This window comes from Girardinichthys multiradiatus, chromosome 8 (assembly GCF_021462225.1).
Source record: "Girardinichthys multiradiatus isolate DD_20200921_A chromosome 8, DD_fGirMul_XY1, whole genome shotgun sequence".
Classification (NCBI taxonomy): Eukaryota; Metazoa; Chordata; class Actinopteri; order Cyprinodontiformes; family Goodeidae; genus Girardinichthys; species Girardinichthys multiradiatus.
The window spans coordinates 11965910-11993291 of NC_061801.1; the positions used below are offsets into that span (position 1 = coordinate 11965910).

A 27382-nucleotide genomic window follows, 5' to 3' on the forward strand; every position below is an offset into this window, starting at 1 on the left:
TTTTAATTAAACCAAAAAGGCAAAACACTCACAGCTTGACATGGGGAGATCTGGACAATGGACATGGGCAAAAATCAGGTCCCATACCATGTGGTTGCTTTTCTTATAAAATCTCTGCTTACTTGGTAGTTTATGTGGATTGCCATTTCTAGGTAGGTTTGCAGTTGTGCCACACACTTTCCACTTGATTTTTATAGACTTTTTCTATCTTTCCACTGTCTTACAGGTTTAAACTGCTTAACTACTATCTCACAGACCAATCTGCTGTGTTCCTTGGTCTTCATTATGTTTTTTGCTCACTAAAATTATCTAAGAAAAATTTTGAAACCAAAGTTTTCCATCCACTTCTAGCTGAACTACAGCAATGCATATTTTACATTGGACTGATTTTTTTATGTCGAAAAATGTATGAACAAATGCCATCTAAACTCTTGGTTTTGGCACTTTTCTTCTTACTTTTAACATAACAAGCGACTGATAGATAAATAATGATGCATTAAGACCTCATCCTCCGCTGACAGCTGGCTAATGGCTACAAATTTTTCGTCTGCTGGCTGAGCACTATACTTGGAGAAAATAAATTAGTTCGATAGAGAATGGAAATTTTAGGTCAATGGATGTAGCATTTACTTTACACTTTTTATTATACTGCAAAAGTCATACAGTGTGGAACACAGTCCATTATCAATTTAAAGATGGTTCGCATTTCAACCTGGAAAGACTCACAAATGAGAGAAACACAGAGGTGGCAATTAGAGGAATTTATTAGCTGATGTTTGATTTCTTTTGGCGCTCGGACCCCGGTGGAAGACATGGATGCTGATAATGACATGAGCTTGAATAAACATCTTAGGGTTAGAATTAGAGAAGTCTTCCCCCCAGGATCCTGATACTGGTGGTGGAGTGGAGGCCTGAGAAGATAAGGAAGTTGGAAGAAGCTTGAAGCCTGATGGTGGAGATAGGGTGGAGGAGGGTTGAAGCTCAGCTGAAGATCAGGAGATTCTGCGCATGAAGGTCTTTTACAGCAAAGCCTGGAGGAAAGATTGGCTGAAGAGGAATGTGGATCAGGAGCTCATTGGTTGGAGCGGAGAACGTGGTGGAGTAATTAGACGGAGCTGGAAGTGGAGGTGAGTCTTCCAAGTTGAATTTTCGTCAAAACTTCATAAAGCATGCATAACTTTATACAATTAAGCTGCTGCATTACATTAACAATACTCCATCCTAATTAACTAACATTATTATTTACATAAAGACGGCGAAGTTATAAAAGTTCAAATGAGTTATAATCATTACATAAATGTCATAGGAGGATGAGGCATAAAGTAATTTAGTTGTTTCTTCCAGTGATTGGTTTACTAATTAAATACAATCTAAATATGGCAGGATACATATATCAGAACGAGCTTCCTTATGCTGCCCGCTTCTCTTAACCTTTTACTGTATGTGGCTGTTTTTATTTAAGTTGTTTCGGTTGATAGCTTTGCTTAAATGTTTTAAATAATCCATTTGCTTGAAATTATCCAGCCAACTTTATTTTTAATTACTCATTAAAGGACTAATAAATTACACTTTGGTCTCACAATTCCTTGAATGAAATGGGTTTTACAGCATTACTTCTTTTATGTGTGTATTTTTAGACATTGTGTTGATAATGATCAATTATTTATTATATTATGATTTTATGTTGCTTGAATCAATTGTTCAGAGTTTAATATACATAACATTTGAAATAATAATAGCTTGGACAAATGTTTATAACAACATAATTGTAATCCTATTTATCACATTTTTCATTTTGTTTTTTTCCATTTCTTTCTTTATAATGAAAGGATCTGATTATCTACCCAAGAGTCTTGAGAAAAACAGAGATGGACTAGATCAAATACTAAAAGCAATAAGGCTGGTGGGTGATGCTCTCCTTAAGGGGTTGCATGGATTATTTGTTAGCTGTCAGTACATTTTAGGTAACGTACAGCAGTTGAAGGGATCTCGGTTTAGACCATTAGGGATTCTCTTTGGTCAGTTCACCTAACAGTTGTTTTAGGTATATACTTTAAATCGTTCCCAGCAGTTGCAGCAAATGTTACCGAAAGTATTTTTAGAGCTCAACATGTTTGCATGAGACAGATGTTTAAATAGACACAATTTCTCAATTAAACATCTGTATTGCTTCACGTACACAGAGTGATGCCTGTTTTTGCAGGAAAAAATTGTGTGTGTTAAATTTCCTACAGCCCTGTGGCATTTCTAGTATATTTTCACCTTAAAAGGTAACAGCTAGTTAGCTTTAAGGATAACTTCTACCTTCTCAAAACAACTCCAGGATGAAAAACGCAGTAACTGTTAATGTGATTGCTATTTTACAAACCGCTGAACTGCTGTGATGTTTAAGCGGTTATTTAAGTAGAAGTCCATAGTCATTTCCACCGGGAATTATGGTTGAATGCAGTATGCTTACCTCCTTACCAAACACTGAAAACACTGAAAATGAAAGTTGGTAACTTGTTCTACCCAGGGTAACTCTGTATAAAGAAATTGTTGTGGAAAGCTGTTTCCTATAGTTGAGATACTGATAATTATAATTACTCAACAGAACCCCACTTAAAGCAGATAAAAGATATAAGAAAGAAAGGAAAAAATAAAACTATTACATTAAAAAGGTGTAATTATATAAAAATAATAATTCAAAATGTATCGTTTAACAGTAAATAATGCAAATAAAATCAAAGATACTATGATGTACATAACAGTATTAGAAAATCTTTACTTAGATTAAAATTTGAATACTTATGGCTCCTAAATATGTCATTATAAAATAAGCGTTCTGTGAAACTAATGTGATTTAAAATGTGCTGTAGGCATTGAAATCTATAAATAATGCTTTAATGTTACAATTGATCTTTATTTATAAATGAATTTGATGTATTGTTTACGTCAGTATGTTGAAGTCTTACATGGCTGCGTAGTGTTGCTGTAAAACAGTGAACCTTGTTTTTCTTATCCCACGAAGGCACTTCGAGCTATCAGTACATTTTGCAAAATTCCAGGAATTTTTAGCGTTGGTAACTTTCCATTTTTAATTAACGGCAGTAAACCTTAAATAAAAAATACTTCCATATGGGCAATTTAATTATATTTGTGAAGCGTATATTTTCACTCACACTTGAGTACATCTTTGTTATTCCTTAACTGAATGCACATAGCACATTTCTTACTGCAGAGGTATTGAGGCCCTGCCCTCTACATCCACCTCCATCACATGCATAGATAATTTCTAGAACCCTGCACCAATGAGGCCACACTTTTGACCTTACATAAAGTGAAGTACATTACGATGATAACAATGAGCAAATATATTTGGCATATAATAATGTTTAACTAGCAAATATCTAAATATAAGCCAGGGGTGTCAAACTCAATTACAGAAGGGGCAAAAATTGAAACATGGACTATGATGTGTAACTTTATCCTGAACAAAGAATAGATTTGAGTTCAGAAAAATAAAATAGCTTCTTTTTAAATCAGAAATTTAAACTAGTATGTACTGCAAATATTGAACACCTTAAAGTACTATGGTAAATACTTACCAGCTATTGTAAGAACTGTTTGAAAGCAATAATTTCTGTAAAATAATATATAACAGGTCTTTTTTTATAATATAATATGAAGCCTTATAAGACTTATAGGGATTTTGGATATTCCAGTTTATGTTAAAATGTAAATAAAAATAGAAAAGCCATTGCAAACTGTCTTGTTATCTTCTGAGAGGTCCTTGTCTGTTCCTAGAAAAACAAACTTCCTGGTTGAATGAAAATAACCTTACATCTAAATCTGTCAGGCGAATAAATAATTCAAAATGTAAGCCAAGTGTGAGTGAGACATCGGCTCATCGAACCCCCAAACCAGAATTTACTGCAAGGACAGAGGGAGGTGACTCAGACTAGATAAGTTTGGCCGAACAAAACATTCTTAGCGATCAACATAAACTCCTTGCCAGTCATCACACTCCCCCGCAGGTATAACAGCCTGACCACCACTATCTAAAATGAAAAAGCAAAGGTCCTGGAATACATCAGAAAGATGGCCACCAGTCACTTAGTGCCAAATAAATGTGTCTGCAGCAGAAACCCAGAGTGCAAGAATAGGACAAGGAGGACCCATCATGAAGAGAGAAACCTTTGCATGGGGCACATCACCAGCAGATTGAAAAAGTGGATGATATCAAAAAGTCCTACAAATGGCTAAAGAGAGAGACGTGGACTGAAGGACAACACAGAAGCTCTAATCATTGCAGCACCAGAACAGGCACTCGGGTAAAGATCAGTGGAGGCCAAGGTCTACATGGGTCCACATTAGAGAGGGCCCAAGATGCATACTATGTAAAGATGCTCCAAAAACTCTCCAACACATAATTGCTGGTTTTAAGATACTGGCAGGCATAGAGTACATTGAACGCTATAAACCAACTGTGAAAAACTGTGTGGAACCCATGGAGAGTGCCATTCATCTCCACATCAAAAGCAAATGGATTACAAAACAGTTCCAGGGTTAGGGTTACTATTTTTTTTTTCACTTCAAAGTCAGGGAAGGGCCTTGTGAGCTTATTACGCAATGTGTCATGCTCAGTTTATCAGCTAAAGGTTCCTTAGGGAACAAAGGAGGGTTGATCTAAGCACAGCTTGTGCACCCAGAATTCTGGTCGTGACTAACTGTAGAGGTGCATTCTGGAAAATGTAGTGTGAACAGTGTGAGTGCTTTATAAGCCTACAGTGGACCAATAATAACAGAGACATGAAATTATCTGCTTTGAGGTTGACATGTTTGATCAAAACCATAGCTAGCACCATTTTTTTAACGAGGCATTGTTGGAGAAGATGAGCAATTTACTCAACATTTGTGTCTTTGATGTTCAACAAAAGAATTGGTTGTTCTTTAAAGGGATTAAAACTTGACTGAATTTTACTTAAAAATGTATTGTATTTTTATTTGTATTATTTAGTATGGATGACTGACTATAATTTAACAAAATGCTTATACTTATGCTTGGATATGATACATTTTGTTTAAATTACCTCCAGTTTCCAGTTAATTCTGATGAATTCCTATAAATCCAATGGAAAATAGCTTATTTAAAGTACTGTATTTTAAAAATACCCCAGCTTAATTTACCATGGAAAGCTTGTCGTTAGCATTCACTAGCAGGGACACTGTCAAGAGGATAAGAGATAAAAAAATAAAACACTTTCACTGCATATTTATTTCAACACAATACAATATATACAGCATCAAAATTTTTAATTTTGAAAAGGAAAAAAAAAGAAAAACTAGAACAAGGACAAAGAAAGCATCAATACTGATTAGCGGTATGGCTATCACTCTTTTCCCAACATTAACATTCATATAGCACTTAACTAAAATTTTCAGTACATAATTTGTATTAAAATGTTTCAAATCAAACACACACTTTAATTAATTAATTATCAATGTAACTTTTAAATCATAAATATTAAAGATTCATTTTTCATGTCATATATTAAACATATTTAAAAGGCAGTAGTAGAAACAACAAAATATCTCTCCAATGATACTTTTACTAACTTTAAATGTCTGTAGAACTTAAGCAGCCACTGTTTTCTATTTTCTTCTGAAGCGATGCAGATCTCACCATGGCAGGCTGTAAAAATAAAACACATTATCTCACACTCTGAAGCTGAAATAGTAGCAGTACTGTAGGCTGGATTCTCAAAAGACACAGAGCACATTTTTCAAAAGTACGCACAACTTTCGTTTGCACACTCGCACAGATACACTCTCCGACTCTTTAAGTTTAAGTAAAGGACACTGACAGACATGCTGAGCATCGTCGGGCGACAGATGGCCATGTCATCTGCAGTCAGCTCATTTTCACCATAAGTTCCTGGCATCAGACATAACAGGTTTGCTTCAGTATTCTCAGGAAACACCTCTGCAACAGCTATAAGGTGAACACTGTGCATGGCAATAAACAACACAGCTTTGCATAAAACATCCCAGGTTCTTGGTGAATAAGAAAAAACATTCTGGTCAGACTTTCTGGTCACTCTAAACCTGCACAAAGAAGAGGCACGATTTGTACACAGGTAACTATAAAGCTAGAAGTTTCCTTTCTTTTTCTTCATACAGAAGGAGGCAGAAAAATGGATTATTTGTAAAAAAAAACAAAAAGTGCTGCTAAACATAATTAACAAAACAAAGATTTAGGTTGGTGATTGAGTGGATACCCTGGGAGCAGAAAAATGTTTTCAGAGTGGAATTTGGCAGCAGGGACACATTGTCGCCCGAGCATTGAGCCAAAAACTCACATAGGCTTCAAACCCAGTGGCTTTAAACTAAATCCAAACGTCCAAAGTAATCATTAGGTCCAGCAGTGTGTGTCCATAAAATGTTTAAGCTGTGGAATAAATCATCATGTTGTTACTGTTTGTCATAGATCTGCATAGCAAGGTGAGGCTCCTTCCCCGATTAGAAATCATCATATAAACCGAGGAATGTAGAGTCTTTCTGATCCACACAGAAAATGACAACAACTGGACTCATCATTTCCACTTTAATGTAATAAATGGATTCTGTCCTTTGGCCGGTGTTCAGTTGTAATTGGTAGCAGTGTAATTTGAATGCATCCCCTTCTTTACAGGTCAATATTTCCATCAAATTTAAATTAAACCAGTGATTTGGTTGCTCAGCGGACCATCAGCCTTCAGCTGCCTACCACAGCTTTCTCATCCTTGATCTTCAGTGAAAAGATACAGTTCTCTCTTCTGTTTCAGTCTGCCTGAGTTTTTGGTGCTTCTCTGTAATATAATGTAGGACCAGTGCCAAAACAACTGTTTGACTGCTGACTTCAAGAAAAGCCAAGAAAAACCTGGGGGCTTTTCCTGGATTTATGAATTCATATAATCACAAACATTTAAAAATTTCATCTGGTTTTATGCCCTCTCTTGGCTAGACTTTTATGTCTGACTTACTAAGTAAAACTATTTGTACAAAACTCCAATGGGCACTTTCATCCCATTTCTTGAAAGCTATTTCTAACCCTGATCCAGAAACTCAAATAAGTATTTAATGCAATATGATTTGTTCAGAAATTGTTTCTCATACAGAAATTGGCAGCAGTTTCAGGACAATATTGTGGGCTTCAACAAAAATGGTCAGGTGATTTTTAAATAGCGAAATCAGAAAATAACCAAAACACAATTAGAATTTCTTGGGCATGAGACCAGGAATCTAAAAACATAATTAATTCAAAATTCTTGCTGCAACAATTTTTTTTTCAAAGACAGACAATATTTATAGCATTAACACCATTTGCCAAAACAAACTTTGCTGAAGGTTTGGCTTCGGATGCATTCATCTACAGGGGAAGATAATGTGCCAAAGGTTTTTGGAAATTCTTCTTGGAATATAGCTGTTCAGCTGTTCCTCCCAAACAGAGGAAGCATAAAATTCAGTTTATATTCTTCAACATTACAGCAACTCTAACCAAAGACATTAAAATTACACTGACAATTGTTTTGTGCTCTCTTAAAATGCTTCAGATAGGTACATTTTAATAAATGCAACTCAATCTTCACTCAGAGCCCAAAAGCAGCTCATTGATCAGTCTCAGATAAACCAGAATTTGAATTTGGACTTTACAATATTTTTTTCTCAAGGTGAAAACCTTGCTTTATTCAGTGGAGGAAATCCATGAAGCTTTTTTTCAATCTGCATCGGAATGAAACAATCACAGCAAAACATAAAAAGGTTAAGCACTTTGTTTTATCTCTGTGATTTATTAGAGAGACTTTGAGAGAGAGAGAGATCTGCAGAGTTTTTTTTGGAAACTTTTGGAATAAGTCAGATTGGTAATTTCCTGTGTTTGGGGTTTTGAGTTTATTGTTTACTATCTCTGCCTTGCCATGTTCTTCACTTGCTTTATTTCAGTTCATTCATGATAATTTGATTCTGGTGTTTAGGTGTTTGTTACATTCCTGGATTCCCAAGTTAGATATTTTAGTTTGTTTTTCCCTATAGTTGTTTTTGCAGTCTCATTGTTTACTTATTTCAGTTCACTTAGATGTTTTCGGTTACCTCCCTGCTCACTAATGTTTATTAGTCACTCTCCCTCAGTTGGCCTCTATCTATCTGTTCCACCAGCTATCCCTGATTCCCTCTGATTACCTCCATTGGTTCATTGGTCAATTTTCCTTTCTCTCTCAGTATTTATACTCCCTTATTTTTATTGTTCCCCACTAGTTCCTCCTGATGGCTACTCTGAAATCCCCACTGATTACTACCCTGCATAACAGTCTGACCTTTCTCCGCTTCATGTCCTTAGACTTGCCTGTGTTTAAGTACTGTTGAGCATAAAGGACAGCACCTTTATTGAAACTGAGTTTTGGCTATTTTTCAAACGCTCTGAATGCAGAGAATTGACCTTATTGAGGGATTTCAGAGTTTTTAAAAACTTTTAGTGAGGACAGTTTTCTCCAACATACAACCCTCTCCACAATTGTTGACCCTCATCACCCATTGTCATCTGTGGTAAAGATAGGTGAAAAGCCAGAAATCAAATACATTTTTCATTGCAGTAGCAAAAGCTCACATGAAAGTTTGAAAGATTCAACAGTCAATGACATTTAATTAGTGTTGCAAAATAATCCCATGTTAAGAGAAATCCCCAGTGCCATGACTATTAAAACTCCAAAAATTGGCTATAAACTGAATACAACTGTGGTGTTATTTTACTTTATAATATACTTTTTTTTTTTATTGATCAGAGTGTCTAGGAACTTTTTTAAAGTAATTCATGATTTTAAGTTTCCTCAAGGTGAAAACATAAAGAGTCACAGGGGGTCTTTTTTCCACTGGGTCTATGTAGGATAATTATCTTGATACCACACACATTGAGGAGGATGATAATGGAGGTAAAAAAAAAAACTCCAAAGCTTTCTCTTTGAGAACTATAGCAAAGAGTGGACTCTTGGGATCACCAAAGTCTCCATAACCATTAGACCCAATCTGCCAAGCAGTTATTTGAAAACAAGATAGAAAAATATATATTTCTGTCCTACCATCACAAACATAAACCCGTGTTTGTTAAACTGCGTTGGAACTTTAACTGGAACCACGTTTGGTCGATCAGTCTCAAATTGAGCTTTTCTGCTATAAATATTCTAGGTGTTTCTGGCATAAAACAAAGCATCGATACAGATCGGCACCTCATGCTATTGCTAAGTACAGTGGAGGATCTGAGAAGCTTTGGATCTGTTGTTTTTTGACAAAGACTCTGGGAAACCTGGTTAGATGCATGGCACTATGAACTTTCAAATACGTGAAGATATTAAATAAAAATCTTGTGGATTCTGCAGGAAAACTGAAAAAGGACTCATCATTTGGTCATTCAAAAATATTATGCACATAAAATCAAAATAATACATAAGTCAACAAAGAAATGCTAATCCAGACACAAAATCAACCATCTTCCATGACCATCTCAGTCCCCTGGCCAAAATCCTATAAAAAACCTGTGGGTGGAGCTAACCCAGGACTGTTCTGCCTAGAGATTTTACACGAGGAATGGTCAAAGATCCCTTTCTCTGTATTATCCAACCATGTGAAATATTTTAAAAGAAGAATAATTGTTGTCCTTTTGGTAAAAGGTGGTTGTACAAAGTAACTGTGGTACTGCTGATTCTGTAAAAAGCATAAAAAAATATTATTTCTTAACATGGAATTTACTCCTTTAGAAATCTTTTGAAATTACATTTCCAATATAAGACTCTGGCACCGAAATAAAAGGCATATTTATTTTAAGGCTTTTCCCATTTTTACCAACAGTGCCAATAAGTGCGGATGTTGCTATATTTACTGTAGGTGTTACTTTTTATTGTATGCATTGTATTGTATGTATGTGTTGTATGTACCTAAACACCCATTCTGTATAATATGATTGGACATTGTGGGGCTCTCGGTTTCATCTATAATTTGAACACAGTTTTCAAAGCCTCACCAGATTTCTCAGCTGCACTGTAATGTGGGCTGCCTGGTCTTTTGAGAGGTAAATTAATGAAACAGATGGAAAGGGAGTCCCAACACTGAGTTCAACACAAAGTCACTTTATTAGGCTTAGGGCCACATGGAGCCACTGACGGTGGGGACCTTTTTATAAATCAGGATGAGGTTTTATTGTGGATGATGGCTTTGCTGAATCAACAGAAAAAACTGGGTTTTCGCTGGTGAAGCTGATGATGGAGAGGTATTTCACAAACGTCGGAGAAGCTGCTCCACTCAGGCCACACATTAAAAGTCTAGATTTGAATTCAACATATAGGAGAAAAAAAAGCCCCAGGGGTCTAGGAAATACACACCACTTCACCGTTGCCAGAAATATGATGGCTTTGCAAAGCCCCCCCATCAGTCTGTCTGGAATGAAGTCACATGTCACACATTAAATTTCTTAAAAATTAACCAGACGCTGATTACTTGAACTCAGGGGATGTGGTTCACCTCTGGCTGTATTTCCAGATGATGCACAGATCAGCTCGTTCCTCCTCTGCAGCCTCTGCTTTAATATTTTCTATGTCTGCGAGGGTTGAAAATGTTCCTGTATGCTTGTGGCTGATTCTTAAAATTACAGCTATCAGTGTGATTCATCCATCCATTATCTTCTCAGCATGTGGACATGTGTCCTTTTAGATACTAATCACTGTTAGTGTCTCTGACATTATGGAATGGAGAGAGAAAAAAAAACCTCTGCATCTTTCTTCTTTTTTAAACCAAACTGCAGATGCATTAAATATACAACAAAGAAACGAAGTTTCATTAGAAATCTATAAAATGAATGAGAAAATACTGCAAGAATATTATTGTCCTGGCCACTTTGATTATTTGATTACATCTGGTTTTGGAAGGGCATGTTTGAAACCTACTCCATGCTACTTGAAGGAAACACTTCACACAGAGATCTGAAATCATTGACTAACAGTGATTGAATTGATCTTCAGAGCTTTAACGAACATTTCTCAATCACAGATGGTTTACTACTTCACTGATAACCTTTCCCAAAATACATTAGTGCCTCTTATAACAGAAATACTCATGTCTTTATCCGTTCTTGACTTTTTTTGTGTCTTTATGGACCATTTGGTTTAGAAGGGGTGTTCCTTTAGTAACAGTCTCCTCCTCTCAGTGGCTAAGTCAGAACACCTGATCGTTGGTGCTCATGCAGTAAAGGTTTGTCATGACTTGGTCTGAGGCAGACCTTCCCTACCCGAGTTTTGTCAGTTCAGAGTCTTCTTTACTGCAGCTGAGAGTGGCAGCTTCCCTGGGGGACTGGACTTTTCCGATTTCCTCAAGGGCACTGGCCAGAGAGTCCAGGTCCCCGAAGTCCTGGTGCTGGGCTTCCCAAAGGCTCAGAATCACTGAGGATGGGCTCTCCTGGCATGCAAAGTAGCCCAGGTTCCTACAGGTTGGAGAAATTTAAATATTTAAATAATACATCACAACTCAAAGAAATGCCTGAGAAGCAATCAGTTATGCCCCCTAAAGGTTTGCAGCTGTAACTGCAGCGCAAAATAGTTTGGGGGGCTGAATACATAGGCACGCCTTTTCAAATTTTTAATTGTAATAAAATCTGTAAACCATGTATGGCTTTTATTCCACTCCACAATAGTGACCAATAGTGTTGGTCTATCATATGAAATCCATTGAACCTTGTGGTTGTAATGTGACAAAATGTGGAAACTTTTAAGGGTCATAAATATTTTTGCAAGGCACTGTAAAAATAAATTATTTAAAAAAATTTCAATTGCAAAACCAGAAGATGAGGATAATTGATTGTAATAATATCAACACACAATGGTAATGTTTAGTACCTGGAATGGTGGCAGGGACTGCATAATAGATAAGGCTGTTTAAATGAGTCAGACCAGTACTGATCTAAACCCCCCGTTTTCACCCTAGAGTTCGATTAGACACTGACTTACTCAAACAGTGACAATAAATTTATTTCTTGAACTTTCTAGAACTAAGAACTATTCTGCAAATGTAAGGTTATAAGAAATCACTGAACACATCTGACTCAGTGGATTTGTACATACTGGGGACTTTTTTGACAAGGTGCAGGTCCTCAAGTCATTTTAACAATATTTAATTGAACCTCGCCATGTCACATCTCTATTTTTCCTTTGTAATATACATCTATATCTATATCTATATATAGATATAGATACAAAACATCTGGTTTTACCACAGTAGTTTAATCTAACATGCAGATTTGTGTATTGCATGTCAGCTGACAAATCCAAAGTCAGTGAGCAAGCAACCTTTTCCACTACAAAGCATGAGTAACAAAACGACTTAGATAATACAGCTCCACGAAAAGATTTTCATAACCCTTGAACTTTTTGACATTGCAACCACAAACTGGAGTATGTATTTTATTGGGATTATATTTGAAAACTAACACAAAGAAGTGCATGATGGTGTAATGGAAGGAAAATGGCTTAATATTTGTCCACATCTCATCTGATCAGAGCACCTTCTTTCACATGGTTGCTGCATCCCCTACATGGCTTCTGGCAAACTTTAAACAGGTCTTTCTACAGATTTCTTTCATCAATGGCTTTCTTCTTTCGATATTCAAAGCTTTAAGCCAACCCTGCTTTAAACTTCACCAGAACTTCATCTTTGACGTGTTTGGTTTGTTGAAATTTGAAGGCAATTGTGCTGGATGTAGGTGTATCACAGTAAAGTTGGCAGAATACCACAACACCCATTTAAAATTCATAAAACAAAAAAAAATTAAAACCCATGTATCATTTTTCTACCACTTGAAGATTATGTGCTACTTTATGATGGTCTGTCACATTTTATTTTAATACTATGCATAAAATACAAGTCTTTGGATGCAATGCCACAAAATGTGGGGAAAAAAATATAATGAATACTTTGACAAAGTATTGTACCTGTAAATATAAAAATAGGGTTGGACCCTAAACAGAGATCATTACATCTCCAAATAAACAAAATCTTCTAACACCTAGACAAAAACCTGATTAAATACTGGAGACTAAATGTTTTTGCATCACATCTTTGACTCGAACAAAAATACGTTATGAGACAACATATTTTACTTGCTGAGATGAAAAGTTGAGTCAAGGTAAGTACAGATATGTTTTTAAATGTGTTTTTATTAACTTCAGTTAGCGATAACGATCTAAAATTTGTAATAAAAAAAGCTTGGTAATGATATGCTTCGACTTTATACTAGCATCATTCAGCAAAGATTATTTCAACTGACTAGTCACATGGATAACAACATCCAAAATAAACTGAAACTAAAGGACAGGTCATTATTGTTCAAGAAAAACAGACTCCAGGTAGTGTTCTGCTGTTTCTATTCTTACAACTTCTCTCCAACAGAGGGCACTGTTTCATTGCAATGACATTCCATCTTGCTGCTATATCTTCTACTTTTCTTTATTTTCCACTTATATTCTTTCTTATATTATTATGTTCCCACACACCATGAGGAATTATCACAGAAACCAACTTTAGTAGGTAGAGACATTCTTATTACATGCGTCTTGGCATTTTTTGACAACACTGTAAAAACTCTGAAATCTATTTCTATTTCTCAGCTACAGATGTTTGTTTTCAGACTCGTTTAGACAAAGATCCCTAATTGCTTAGTTGGTGCATAGTTTCTCAGTTAACTTTTTCCTCTCATGTTCCTCCAGCAGTAAAGAAACAAAGCCTTTTCGGGTTGCCGGTGCTCACAAGCCGAACTGCAAAGATCTAAGAGTGGCTGGGGCAATAAGTACTTGATTATTGACTTCTTCTTTGAAGCACAAACAGAGATCACCGCATCTCCAAATAAATAAAATCCTCCCACGCCCACACAAACACTGACCTGACACGAGCTCCTGAGTGTTTAGCAGGGGTGGGAAGATGGAGTGTGTGTGTAGATGCTGCTAATGAGAAGCAGCTAACACGAACACATTTTTTTTGCCAGAAGGCTGTACTGTCAGCAATCAGAGACTTTTCCTCAGATTTCTGCAAGGCATCGCATCTGCTTTGCAGTTACTGTATTTCAAACTGTGCTAAAGTTAGCCTTAACACCCCCTCTCCTGGCACTTCTCTGTGCATGTTTTAGATCTATAATGAAATCAGCAGAGTGCTGTGCAACTGAAGGCTGGCAGGCGATGAAAGATTGTCTGACACAGTGCCTAAATTCCAGGCACTAAACGTGCTATTCAAAATGAGAACAGTGTTTACATTTATGGAAGAGGCATGCTTTACTTTGCGCACATAGCGCCATCATTCAAAACAAAACCCCCCAGTTCATTCATTCAAAGATGACTCGGCAGTATGTAAATCGAAGCTAAGGAGTCACAATCAAACATTGTCACTTAAACTCAGACCTCTCTATGTGGAGCTTCTGAGCCAGCAGCTGCCAGTCCTTCCCGTTGGCATTAGCCGTGTCAAAGGTGGCGCTGATCCGCTGACGGATGGACGAGGGGATTTTGAAGGCCTTTGACCCTGTCTGGGAGGTGATGGTGCAGTCGGATTGAGTGAAAAAGGGGGCCACTCCATTTTCATTCTGGTAGCGCCAGAGAAGGAAGGAGAGAACATAAAGGAAGTGCCTCATCGAGACAATATGCCATCTTGAAATGAAAAGCTCAATGTGAGGGTCATTAAGCAAGCTCTTGAATCAACTCAAAAAATAAGGCGTAGTATATGCTTACACACCAATCACATTAGATCCCCATCGATTAAAAGTGCTGTGAAGTGTTTGACTCCTTTCAGATTTCTTCATTCAGCTTTTTAGTCACAATTATGTTTCATATCATCAAAAAAGTTTTTTTTTTATATCAGACAAAGATAACGTTATTGGATACAAAAAGCAGTTTTCAAATTATGCTAACCTGACGTTGTGTCAAAATATATTTGCCCCACCTATTAAATCATAAATTTACTGTGATTAACCACACATTCTGTAAAATCAGGAAATATCTGAAATCAAACCTGTCTGACAACTTGAAGTAGGCTTAAAAAACACACATTCTCATGTAAAACTAACAGCATTTCAGAAAATTATAATGAGACAATCATGGTGTTGGTAATGTGCTTGTCTGGGGCTACTTTGCTACTTCTCGACCTTGATGACTTGCTGCAACTGATGAAACCATAAATTCTGCTCTCAACCAGAAAATCCAGAAGGAGAATATCTGGCCATCAATCTAAGACCTTAAGCTCAAGCACACTTGACTGATGCAGCAAGAAAATGATCCAAAGCAGACCAGCAAGTCCACCTTTTGAAATAAAATGAAGGTTCTAAAGTGGCCTAGTCAAAGTCTAGACTTTCAACAGGCTGTTCATGCTCAGAAACATTAGCAGGTTTTTTTAAGGTAAGTGGGAAATTACTTTCTCACATAGGACCAGGTTGGTCTGGAAAACTGCATTTTGCATCTACTCATGTTATATAGGAAGGGGTTCTAGAGATGATACAGGCAGCTGAGTTTTGAACTAGTTGAAGCTTATGAAGAGATTTGTGTGGAAAACCGAACAGGAGGGAATTGCAGTAATCAAGACGGGAAGTGACAAGGCTATGAACGAGGATGGCAGTAGTATGTGAAGTGAGGGAGGGGCGAAGACAACTGATATTTCGCAGATGACAATAGGCGGACCGGGTCATGTTATTGATGTGAGATTGGAAAGAGAGAGTACTGTCGAGGATGACACCCAAACTCTTTACCTGAGGCAAAGGGGAAACAGAGCAGTTGTCAATATCAATGGAAAAAGCGTTTGTTTTGGATAATGTGGTTTTTGTGCCAATTAGTAGAACCTCAGTTTTTTCACTGTTTAATTTGAGTAGACTGGTGGAAAACCATGATTTTATTTCAGCCATAGTCAGTAAGGGAGGTAGACGGAATGTTGGGAATGGGTTTGCAGGAAAAATAGACCTGGGTATCATCCGCGTAACAGTGGAAACTAATAATGTTTCCGAAAGATATGGCCAAGGGGAGGTAGATTATGAAAATCAGGGGACCCAGGACAGAGCCTTGGGGCACACCGGAAATGACAGAAGAAGGCTGAGAAGAAAATGCTTTTAGCTGAATAAATTGAGAGCGATGGGAGAGATATGATTTAAACCACTTTTAACATGTAATTGACAGAAAAAAAACATAAAAGGAAGAAATCTGTAAGATTGCAAATACTTTTTCACAGCACTGTATGAGTGCGGCTCACCTCCACAACAGACGCGTAGATCTGGAGTATCTGCTCCTCTCCTGTGACCTGCCGCACGCTGATCTTGCAGGACAACTGAGACGTGGAGAGGCTGTATCGCTCCAAAGAAAAGGCACACTGCAGGGGACTCCGGTTACTAGCCCACACCTGAGAAAAGGAGAACTCCTGCAGAGCCAAGAGAGACAGAGGGTGGACAGGATGAACATCGTGATGACGGATTAGGCTGGGCAGACAGAAAACTCATTACATTCAGCAGGAGACATTTGTTTTTTGAGTGTCGCTTTGCCCCTCTGATGTTTACATGCTTAATTAAGAGTGAACAAGTGGCCTTGTTATCCAATCAATGATGTTAGCAAATCAACAAGCTTCACCCATCAGAATGAAAACCAGCAGTTACAAGGCATCCTGTAACTGGAAAAGCTGCAATTGCTAGAGAACAGAGATTGAGCAGGTTCTAATTCCTAACACATACATTATACACAAAAATCCTATAGTGAAATACAAATTCACCAAATAATTTTCCAAAGATCGGAATCAGCCAATATGGCCTTAATCAGCTCGGATCTGTCACTGGCAGGTCAAATACTGAAAAACATCAGATTTTATCACCTCTAATCATTAAATGCATCAAACCTACAAACTCCAAACATTTTCGGTAAACAAATGCAACACCCAACAGCACGCACTTGGAAATGAAAATTGGGATAACGTATTGTTCAAACCTACTACCTCTTTTAGGGAACTCAGTATTCTTTATAAAAAGTATGATGTAAATGGCGGCAAGATAAACTAGCTTTTTAGTGCAGCCTGGTTTGTCACAGTCTCGAATGTTTCAGTTTTTAATCACTGCACTGACTGCATGTGGCTAAGTTTAGGTAAGAAGCTGTTTACTTGTTGCCATCTCCTGACTTATTAAGATAAACACACATCATCACCTGAATGGCATGTTCTGTCTTCTTTCCCATTCTAAAGATGGGTCCAGACATATCCAGGTCTGTGTCGTTTAATATGTACACTCCAGTCATGAATTCCTAATGAATAGTTTCTAGACAGTGATCAATGATAAAACAAATCTTTCTTAAATCTATTTTATAATTGTGGTATTTGTGATTTTATAGAAAACAGTAATATTTTAAGAGATTATTTCCCCACTGAACAAATGGGCTCAAATTAAAGGTCATATTTTTCAAAAATGTTCAGTGTGAGATTATTCAACTGCAATAAAAAAGTCAGTTCAACGCCTATTTATACATGTTCACCAGGGGCGCTAGGGGCAAGAGTTAAGGGTGATCTTTTAGTTAATACAGTGTCTTACTTACTTGGAAAAACCTATTAATAGAATGAAACACTTTTATTATCTTGAAAAGGCAGCCTTTTATTTATTTCCTTGGGGGCTGCTGTATCCCACTAATTTTGTTTATGTAGGAAGAAGCATGCCTTTTTGGAGAAATTAAAATTAATATGATTGTTGAGCTGTTTAGTTTGCAGAAAGTCTGGTCCTGAAGATATCACTTGGTTAAGTAGAAAAAAACAACATCTAGTCTTATTCCAAAACATCTGATTTTAACATTTTTCTACTCCTAAGAATTCTTCCTTCTTTGCTGCTATTAAAACCCCAATCTAAAGCTACTCATCTTTCCTACTGAAAATTAGTAGTTTTAGATTTGATCATTGGTTTCATTAGTATCAAAAAGCCAAGTCAATGACATCAGAACTAGTTAGTTTTAGGCTAATATTTAAATTCTTAATATTATTTTACTGAACTGCAATAGTTTAAGGACTTCTTGTTTTATTCTTTTTTCCTTCTCCACAGTCCTGCTGCTAAGTTTCTAGCTTAATGCCAATCTTTAGATAGGGATCAGTGGCGTGATTATAGAATTAGGGCAGAGATCCCTTAACGCTCACAGTTTGCTCTGCATTTCCACCTAAGATGTTGTAGCTTTAGAAACCAAAGCCACATCTGCTGAGCATATGCAATCTGAAGTACCCATTTGAGCTTCTATTACTCACTACAGCATGACCTAGACGCTGTAGCAGCGAGAACAGGTCAAAACACAGTTGTACCAATGAACCATCTGCTCTTCAGACCCATCAGAAAGGACAGCCTGCTTTAGGTGGCAGTCATGTCTGAATTAGAGCTTAAAGCCATTTCCTTTGTAGAATCTTTCCTTCTTCAGAAATCCTTGTTGGTATTCTGAAGGTGCTATGGTGGGCTAATTCTGCTAATAAGATGTTGCTCGTGGGATAAACATCACAGGGCAGAGCGGAACATGCAGTATTAAGACCCCTAGAAAGATAGCTATGATATATTTGAGTGTGTTTGTGTATGTGTGGGCTTTCCTGCCTAGTAGTTATAATTAAGTTTGTAATGGTGTATGTGTGGGTGAGGTAGCTCGCCTCCTGCTGTGCCCTTGCTGCTGCCCTTTAGCTTTGATGTGACCAAGCAAGAAAAGAGGTGACTGATGGAAGAGTTAAGCTGCCGATGAAATAAAGGAAGTAGAGATAGTGAGGGTAAACGGCTTTCTTTCAGGTACACGACCACTTCATAGCTGAGTATGGTTTAAATTTTAATGCAGATAAGCTCATTGTAATCATTCTTGCTGCTTTAAGCAACAGTAGTGGATAGAAACGGTCTAACCTGGCAGGTGGTAAAAGGCTTGATGCTCCAGAGTAACCGTGGGACGTCCTGGATGGACACCTGGAGGCTGAAAGCGTTCCCCTTAAACAGCATAATTTTAGGTTCTTCGAGCAGCCGTCCACCCCTGCTGCGCTCCCCCACGGCTACCTGCTGAAAAGAAAAATCAAACAGGTTTTGGTCTTTGTCTTTGAGGCAGAAGTTAAGAAAAACAGAAGAAAAAAGTGTGAAATGTTAAACATTGCCTAGCAAAAGTGTTTATACCCCTTTAACATTCCACATTACAGCCACAAACTTCAATTTGTTTTATTAGAGTTGACAAACCAACGCAAAGTTAAGGATGGCAAAAGAAAATCGTACATGGTTTTCAATTCTTTACAGAAATATAACAAGTGTGGGAAACACTGGTATCCAGCCTCTTCTTCTCTGAAACCCATAAATAAAATCAAGTGCTGCTAATTGCTATCAGAAGTCACCAAATTAGTAAAGAGTCGACTTGTGTCTCATTTCATTTCAGTAGAATCCAGCTGTTCTGTAAAGTCCTCAGAGGTTTGTCAGAGAACATCAGTTTAGGAGATGCTCCCAAGCTTTGGATATCTCAGAGTCCATCATCAAAAAATAGAAAGAATGTGACACTACTGCAAAACTATCAAGACATGTTCACTAAACTGACAGGCGAGGGCAAGAGAAGCTTTAATCTGAGAAGCAGCCAAGAGGTTCATGGTAACTCTGGATGACCTGCAGAGTTATACAGCTTGGGTGGAAAAGTGTGTTGGCAGCACCAACAGATCTGACCTTTATGGAAGAGTGGCAGGAGGAAAGTCATTCTTAAAAGCAAGCTTTACTAAGTCCTGTTTGCAGTTAGCCATGCTCTATGTAAGGGATTCCGCAAACATGCAGTGCTCTTGTTAGATGATACAAAAATTTTATTTTTATTCAACGAGAACATGGAAGCTCATCCTGGAAGGAAACATCTCCTGGTTTCAAAAGACTTTAGGCTGAGGTGGAAGTTCGCCTTCCAACTGACCAAAAATACAGCCAACGCTACAATGGAATAGTTTAGATCTATGCAAACCTACGTGTTAAAAGGTCCAGACCTATTTCCAATTTAGAATTTGTGGCAAGACTTGATATTAACATATACTCTTGAGCTATTTTCCAAAAAAGAATGAGCAGCAGTCTCTGCATATGCAAAACTAGTGCAGATATACCTCAGAAGACTTGCAGTTGTGATTGCAGCGAAATGTGGTTCTAGAGAGTATTCACTCGGGGTGCTGAATGGAAATGTGTGCCACACATTCAGATTTTTATTTGTAAAACATTTATAAAGCTATATGTATTTTGTTTCACTTTGAGGATTTTGGTGTAAGGAAAGAAAATTTGAAAAAGATAAAGGGGTATGAATACTTTTGCAGAAAACTGAGCTGATTCCTGACACCTTGTATATACTCAGACAAACTACACAGCTTTTCATGCAAATGTTTTTTCTGTCTTAAAATCACAAACTGATGAATATCAAACTTTGTTTATTTATTTTTTTTACAAGGAGAGTTATGGTTAATCTAAAATAAGGAGTTATCCTTTAGCTACATTCAGCTTCTTGTACAGTATTTTCACCCCAGTTTTTAGTTAATGCACCTCTCAAGTTCAATGTCTTGATTTGGTCAAAATGAGCAGGTTAAAAAAGATCTCTTCACTGTGATACAACTATTTATTGATATTTTCACACAAGAATAATGTTTTGGAAAAGAAGAGATTTCTCAGATAAAATTAAAGCTCAATTACTTTGAACCCAAGGTAACAATATTCCTAAGGACTATTAAGATGTCTCTGTAGTGAAAACCAGAGAAAAATTCAAAGCTGTTTTCAAATAAATAAAAGCATGATTACAACAGTTGATGTTTGCTTCTATTTTTATTTGGGTGGCTGGGAAAAAAGTATAGAAAACACTAAGGAGAGAAAAGACACAGACAAGTTGTCTTGATTAACACTTCAGTCTCAACATTGAATGTGTAAATGTCTGTACTTAAAGATTTGTTTGGATGGTTTAATCATATAAAAATGGTATGTAGTTATATAAGGAGATGTGCAAAATGTCAGCAGTGAACTAAGATCTGTTGTCAATATCTGGCCAGATTTCTTCAAATGGTTATAGTTTATTCACGTTAACCATTATAGATGCATCACATCTGTATTAAAAACAAAATTTAAAAGTAAGCTGCAACTATTAGTGTGAAATATGAAGAAATTAAAGTGAAAGTGCACAGAAAGCTATTTTATCTCACAATATTGAATTTTCCTTTAAGTGTGAAATAGCCCTCAATAGTGCATTTGTGCTTGTCCCTCTCTTTCTAGCCAAAATAGCTGCTGCGAAACAGGTCTACTACATGAAAAAATTTGCCAAATGCCAGCTTAGAGGCAGGTGGAAAAAAATAACTGATGGAGTTTGCCTATAAAAGAGAAAAACAAAGGTTTGTCAATGGCAGATAATCAAAAAACAAAACAAAAGACAGAACTAACAGAGTTTACAGTAATTCAAAGCTTCCCATAATAACAACTGAAAGAGGACACAATAATCTGACAGAGAACAAAGGAAGCCACACTAAGGGAGGAGAACAATGGACAAAACTGCAGGTGATGTAAGCAAACTAAGAGCAAAAGACAAAATTAACTACAAGAAACCACAGATCAAGCATTTTGACTACTCATTTTACTATTTTTGTGTACCATATTGGGTTTTCTCAACAGGTACAAAATGGTATGATGATCTAAAAATGATCTGATTATGTAAGTGGATGATCATCCGTTCAGTCATCCGTCAGCTATTACTTTTAGTACTGTATAAATAATGTATAGTCTATGTTAAACAATACATCCTGCAGTATACTTTAGCTTAGCAAAACTGCAGGGTTTTTCTGACTGATTTTAAATTTATGAGCCATGTTAATCTACTGGAAGGAAATATTAGACTCCTGTAACTACTATCTGTTAGCAGGAGATTATGGAGTTACTTGGCTTGGATCAGCATTGTGCATGCGTGGGTTTGCATCCTCTCTGCCCTACGTTTGATCAAATTATGCTTTAAAGCTTTTTGACACTTTTACTTTTAAATCTTGTAAAAAAAAAAGACAACTCACCACCCACCCTGACGGTTAAACTAACAGCACAGCACGATGAAATAATGACTCCAGAATTTAGAAATGTACTCAGAGCTTCCTTCAAACAACTGGAAATTGGCCAAGATGAATGAGGTTCAACTAGCAATAGGCAAACGTAGCCATTGTTAATCTTCCAGTAAGTTGCCTGCACAAGACACAAGCCACTTGTTTCGTAATCGCATTCCTCAAACTCCCAGAAGCTAGCTCCAAGCTATATGATAAACTCTTTGATTTTAATTAAACACAGTTGTCAAACTCCAGTCCTCGAGGACTGGTGTCCTGCAACTTTTAGGCTGTGTCCCTGCTTCATCACACCTGAACAGAATAATTAGCAAGACTCCAAAGAACTTTACGCCGTGCTGAGGAGGTAATTTAGCCTTTTGATTCAAGTGTGTTGCAGGACACCGGCCCTCAAGGACTGGAGCGGCTGCACGAATTAATTTTTTGCTGCGACTTTGTGGAAGATCTTGGGCAGCGACATTTTCATTGGTCCAGAGATAACGCCATGGCACATAAACCAGAGGGACCATCTTCTTCGATGGCAGACCAAGGAACCTATCATCATGGAGGCATCGGGAAGGGGAGTTGTGAGTAACCCTGACTAGTGCATTTGAATTATGGACACCAAGTTTTATAGTCAAAACTGTATGTGTTTATATTGTTCATTTTTTATGTTCGGTATTAAAATGTTTTTGAGAAGTAATGTCACCTTAAATAATGAACACTTTAATAAAAACTCTATATATGCACTTCTTTCTTTTCTTTTCAACAGGATGACATCTGAGCTGCAGCCTCAGTCTGGTTATAGATGACGATTTTAACAGCTATTATGTTCATTTTAACATGTGACAGCTTGTTTATCACCATTAAACTTCATTTCAAGGCAAAATACATTGTTGGAAAGTTTTAACTGTAAAATGGCTTTGATTGCTTTTAAACACACAGTAAAGGACCTTTTAAAGTCACGTAATTGTTTTATTAAATGAACATATTGCTTGTTGTATATGTAAATATACAATCTTTACATATACAATACATGTATATGTATTGTATATGTAAATGTTTGTTGTCCTCTCCCCATTTTCCCATGTAAATGTTTTAGCACTTTCAGGGTAACGTTATAAATAAGATATTGTTCTTAATGTTTTGCCTGTCGAAATATAGGTTTAATAATATTAAAAGATTGGATTGATAAACGGTGTTATCAGCTTTATGGTTTTCTAAAGATGACAAGTTTGTTTTTGTATAGCAGCTAACTCTCATATAACACTAACTAACCAAGGAGAGGGAAAGTTAGACTTTCACCTGCTTCCATTCACCAACACTATATTTGAAGTAATCGCTGCACTTAGCACACTAAAATTATTTGCTATGATGATATGTGTCGATGATACGAGCCAACACACATGTGGCGCAGCATGAAAACTGATAATTAAAACCAGAGCAAAAACTTAACTGCTCCAATAATTATTTTCTGTTTCTGTACAGATGGAAGAATAGGATTCCACATGACTGTTTTAAGGTCGAAACATATATTTGTGTAAATTATTTTAAACAAAAGCAAAAGGCTGGCTTTGAATGGAAATTGTTCTAAAATAGCAAAAAACAACAGAAAAACTGAGTTTTATTTGACTGTTAATACATTTCTGAGGGATGTTGAATGTGTGCAAATGTTTAGTGTACTTTGCAGGGAATTCTGGGGAATAAAGAGGACAATACCAAGTATGCAGGCTATCGATTTTCAAGCCCACAGGGGAAATTATCGCATGAACCACAAAACAAAAACAAAGGCAAGGAAACAAAACAAGAAAAACAAACAGACCAAATAACCATGTGTCACTGATGGAGAAGTAGATTGAGTTGATTTTTGGCACCTCCATCCAATTTCTAATTTAGCACTAGCAGTTTTGTCTCTCAAATGAAGCCAGGACTGATGCAGAACAAGTGGTAGCGAGAGGCAACTAACAGGACTTTTTCAGAAAACCTGTTGCTTAATTGCTCAGTTCAGATAGGACAACGACTGTTGTGAAATTTCTCTCTGACCAAAAAGAACAGTATCAAGAAAAAGTGTTTTTTGTGTGGTGGAAGAAGAACCACATTTTCACGTAGCTCCACTCAGGAACGCTGATGAACTGATGGACTGATGAACTGCTGCTCCATGTCAGACAGTGCCTCATTTTAATGTGTTCAAGTACTTTACACATGAAATCCGTCGCAGAAATACATTTAATTAACAGAGAGCAAATTAAACGACACAAATAAAGGGCACAGAATCCACCCTGGAGCATCTGTTGTCTTTGTAATTAAAAGTCCTTATTTGTCCCCTCGTCATCAAGCATCTCCCAGTGGCAATGTTACTAAACAAGTGGATCTTCAATGGAGCGCTACACTGTCGAGCTGCAGTTCTTCCAAGCAAATCACTAGAAACACAGCTAAAACCTTACATCATTTGTTAAACTTGCATAATACATCAAGAAATCTTTAGAAAACCTTTACTTTCAGTCTGTGGTGGTGTGTAAGCAGGTCACTGTGGTTCAGACACTAACCAATACAGGATGGATTTTCATGGGTATTTGTGCACATATGTGACATTCATGGTGAGTTTAGTGCTCCCTCTAGCACAGCCACAATGTTCATATTTTTAGCTTGGCTAGGGAATGTTTTAATATTTGTATAAAGCACTGTAAAAATGTTTGTAAAGGTTTTATGAAGTTAACCCCAGAGATTACTGCCTGCTATTACCAAATCATAATTCTAAGACCTTGCTCTGTTTCCTACAGTTTAATCAAGTGCAACATCATAAAGGCTTGGTAGCCTTTTAAAGTTTTCTTTTTTCATTTTGGCACCCTATCATTTGAGTTGTGACTTTATGGCTATCTCAAACAAAGTAAGGCAAATTTATTATTTTTGTTTGACAGACCTGGTGGTTCATAATCCAGGTCCATTATGCAGTCTTGGATTTGAGTCCCCACTTTTAGCTAGCTTTGTTTGCTTTCTTTTGCAGAGGCTGTTTTTGTGTCTTCTGTTCGTCTTCTTTTCTCTTCTCAATACCAATAAAGGCATTGGCTTTTCATCTAGTAATTTATTTCCTCGGCACGAAAAACTTCTTGGTTCTCCTTTCTTCTTGTAAGATTGTCATCCTTTCTTGTAAACTTGAAACTATTTCTGTCAAGGCAAGACATAATCTCTAGTTCTGTTACTTATACTCCCGCCACACTATTGCATATCCGCTTTGCGTTTTAGTGATGTAAGAAGATTTGCTGCCTTCGCTCCAGTATTGCCTTTCTATAAGTCTGATATTGTGCCATACACCATTAGATCTCCAGTTAAGCCAGGCTTCCGCTGATTGTTTGAACATGTAAAATGTTTTGTGAAATGAGACATCTGACATGTCATACAGTTACGCCCAATATATTCCTATTGCTTGCAGATTTAGATTTTAGATAATATTTATTCATATAAACTTTGTTTCTGAAAAGAAATGAGACCAGCATCTCTAAAATGATAAGAAAATTAAAAAGTGGTATCAATAAGCATCAATTATAGACATTTATCTTTATTTACATATTCATAAAAAATGGCATATTGAAAATCACCCTTTTCAATAATCAATGAAAAACCCTTCTTATAACTGTTGAACAGATTTCCTCTGGTATATTGATGATTTATCTTGAGTTACCAGCTCCAAGTCTTTATGGTTGAAAGCCCCTCCTGCAATCACTCAAATCTTTTGCTACCACCATCATTTCTCTGTCAGATTACAGGCTGGACTCTGGGTGAGCTATTCCAAAATGTTAATATTACTTTTCGTCATAACAACCATGTCAATTAAATTATTACTTTAAACCTAAATCTGCTCTGAGAATAAATAATTTTGGACATAACTATATATACTACATATGTATGCCAGCGGCTACAGTATATATGCAAGTACTGCTTAAATGACTCAGAAATTACTCAGTAATGACATTATGTAACTCTCGCTGCTCTATACAGATGCTTTGTGTCCACTGACAAATTCACTCATGTTAGCATGGCTAATGCTTAAAGTGGCTCCAACTAACTGTATTGCGACCTACAGAAGTTCTGATTAATTAAGCTAATAAGTATCTTACCAATTCAGGGCACTCATCAACTGTATAGAGCTCCAAACCTTCATCAGGGAATAAATAAGTTGTGAAAAAAAAAACTGAAATACTGATGGGATGTTTTACCTGCCCGTATATTATAAATCGTAACTTAGTATATTACTTTTTAACATGTTTTTTTTTTGTATTTCAAGGAAGAAAACAACATAATACTGATAATCCTTATTTAAGTAATTCAATATGTCATCTACACTGTTGTAGTACTGGATCCCTTAATATGTACTTAAAAGTAAAATGTAGGTAAAAGCCAGACTGCTCTGTATGTGCAGTTGTAGATGCAGATTTGGCTGTCATGCAAACATATACCTGTCAGGGTCCTGTTATTGATAATGTATAGCTAAACCAAACTTTAAACCTGAAAGGCTGATCCTCCATTATCAAAACTGATACATTACTTTGAATTGTTTCAGGTTCAATTGTTGCTATGCAGAGCCTGCCGCAGACAGGGAGTGACACCAGATGTGGGTTTGCTGGTTCAACAGACAGTAGCAGAGGAATAAAGCCACAGTCTAGTGCAATCTGTCACTTTTAATGTTTCTCTCCAACCGTTGCATAAGTAAGTATAGGTAAAATAACAGTATAAATGTCTTTAAGTTAGGTGAATGGCATAATGTCAGGTGATGAGCTGAAACACGATCAAATATTGTTAAGAAACACCAACCCTGTAGTCTTTTTAAAGTGGTTGCAATAGTCTTAATGTGGCAAGTTGTAGTCAAAAGATTTAAGACTCAAATCGCTTTCTGACCATTAAAGTAAGAAAATACTTTAAGATGAATTCAGCCACATTTGAACTCAGTTTATGAGAGCAAAGCGAGCAGGAGATAATTTAACAGATGTTAATAAGCCACCAAAGGCCAGGTTGCAAATGTTATGTGATAATTGCCAATTGGTTGATGATTAATTCATATGGGAGTGTGAGTTTAGTTCAAAATAGTTAGTCGGTGACCCATTAAAATGAATTAATTCAGTTTAGGTGAAAACACCTAAAACATGATCAAATTACAACACAGTTGAGCCAGGCACACAGAGTATCTTCTATCCAAGAAAAGGGTTATTTTATATCAAAACCTATTATTAACCCGTGGATAGGTTCAAGGCTACTATCTACTGATCTGTTAAAGGTTTACTTATCACTTGACAAAGTAATGCAAAAAACATTCAATTTATTC

At 36.7% G+C, this 27382-nt stretch overlaps 1 protein-coding gene across 2 annotated transcripts in view; it reads right to left on the reverse strand.

The window, feature by feature from the left end:
* Positions 1-5238: 5238 nt before the first annotated feature.
* The window catches only part of LOC124872695 (netrin receptor UNC5D-like), a 316030-nt gene continuing 293886 nt past the window's right edge, over positions 5239-27382 (reverse strand). The window contains exons 15-19 of one of the 2 annotated variants that reach the window (XM_047372961.1): positions 18911-19060; positions 16273-16437; positions 14445-14623; positions 11291-11482; positions 5239-5674 (exon numbers count right to left, since the gene is read on the reverse strand). In XM_047372961.1, the coding sequence (XP_047228917.1) occupies positions 5662-5674; positions 11291-11482; positions 14445-14623; positions 16273-16437; positions 18911-19060 (699 nt within the window). In that variant the 3' untranslated portion in view covers positions 5239-5661. The remainder of the gene's footprint in view (positions 5675-11290; positions 11483-14444; positions 14624-16272; positions 16438-18910; positions 19061-27382) is intronic. The other variant, XR_007039348.1, reaches the window with a different exon arrangement.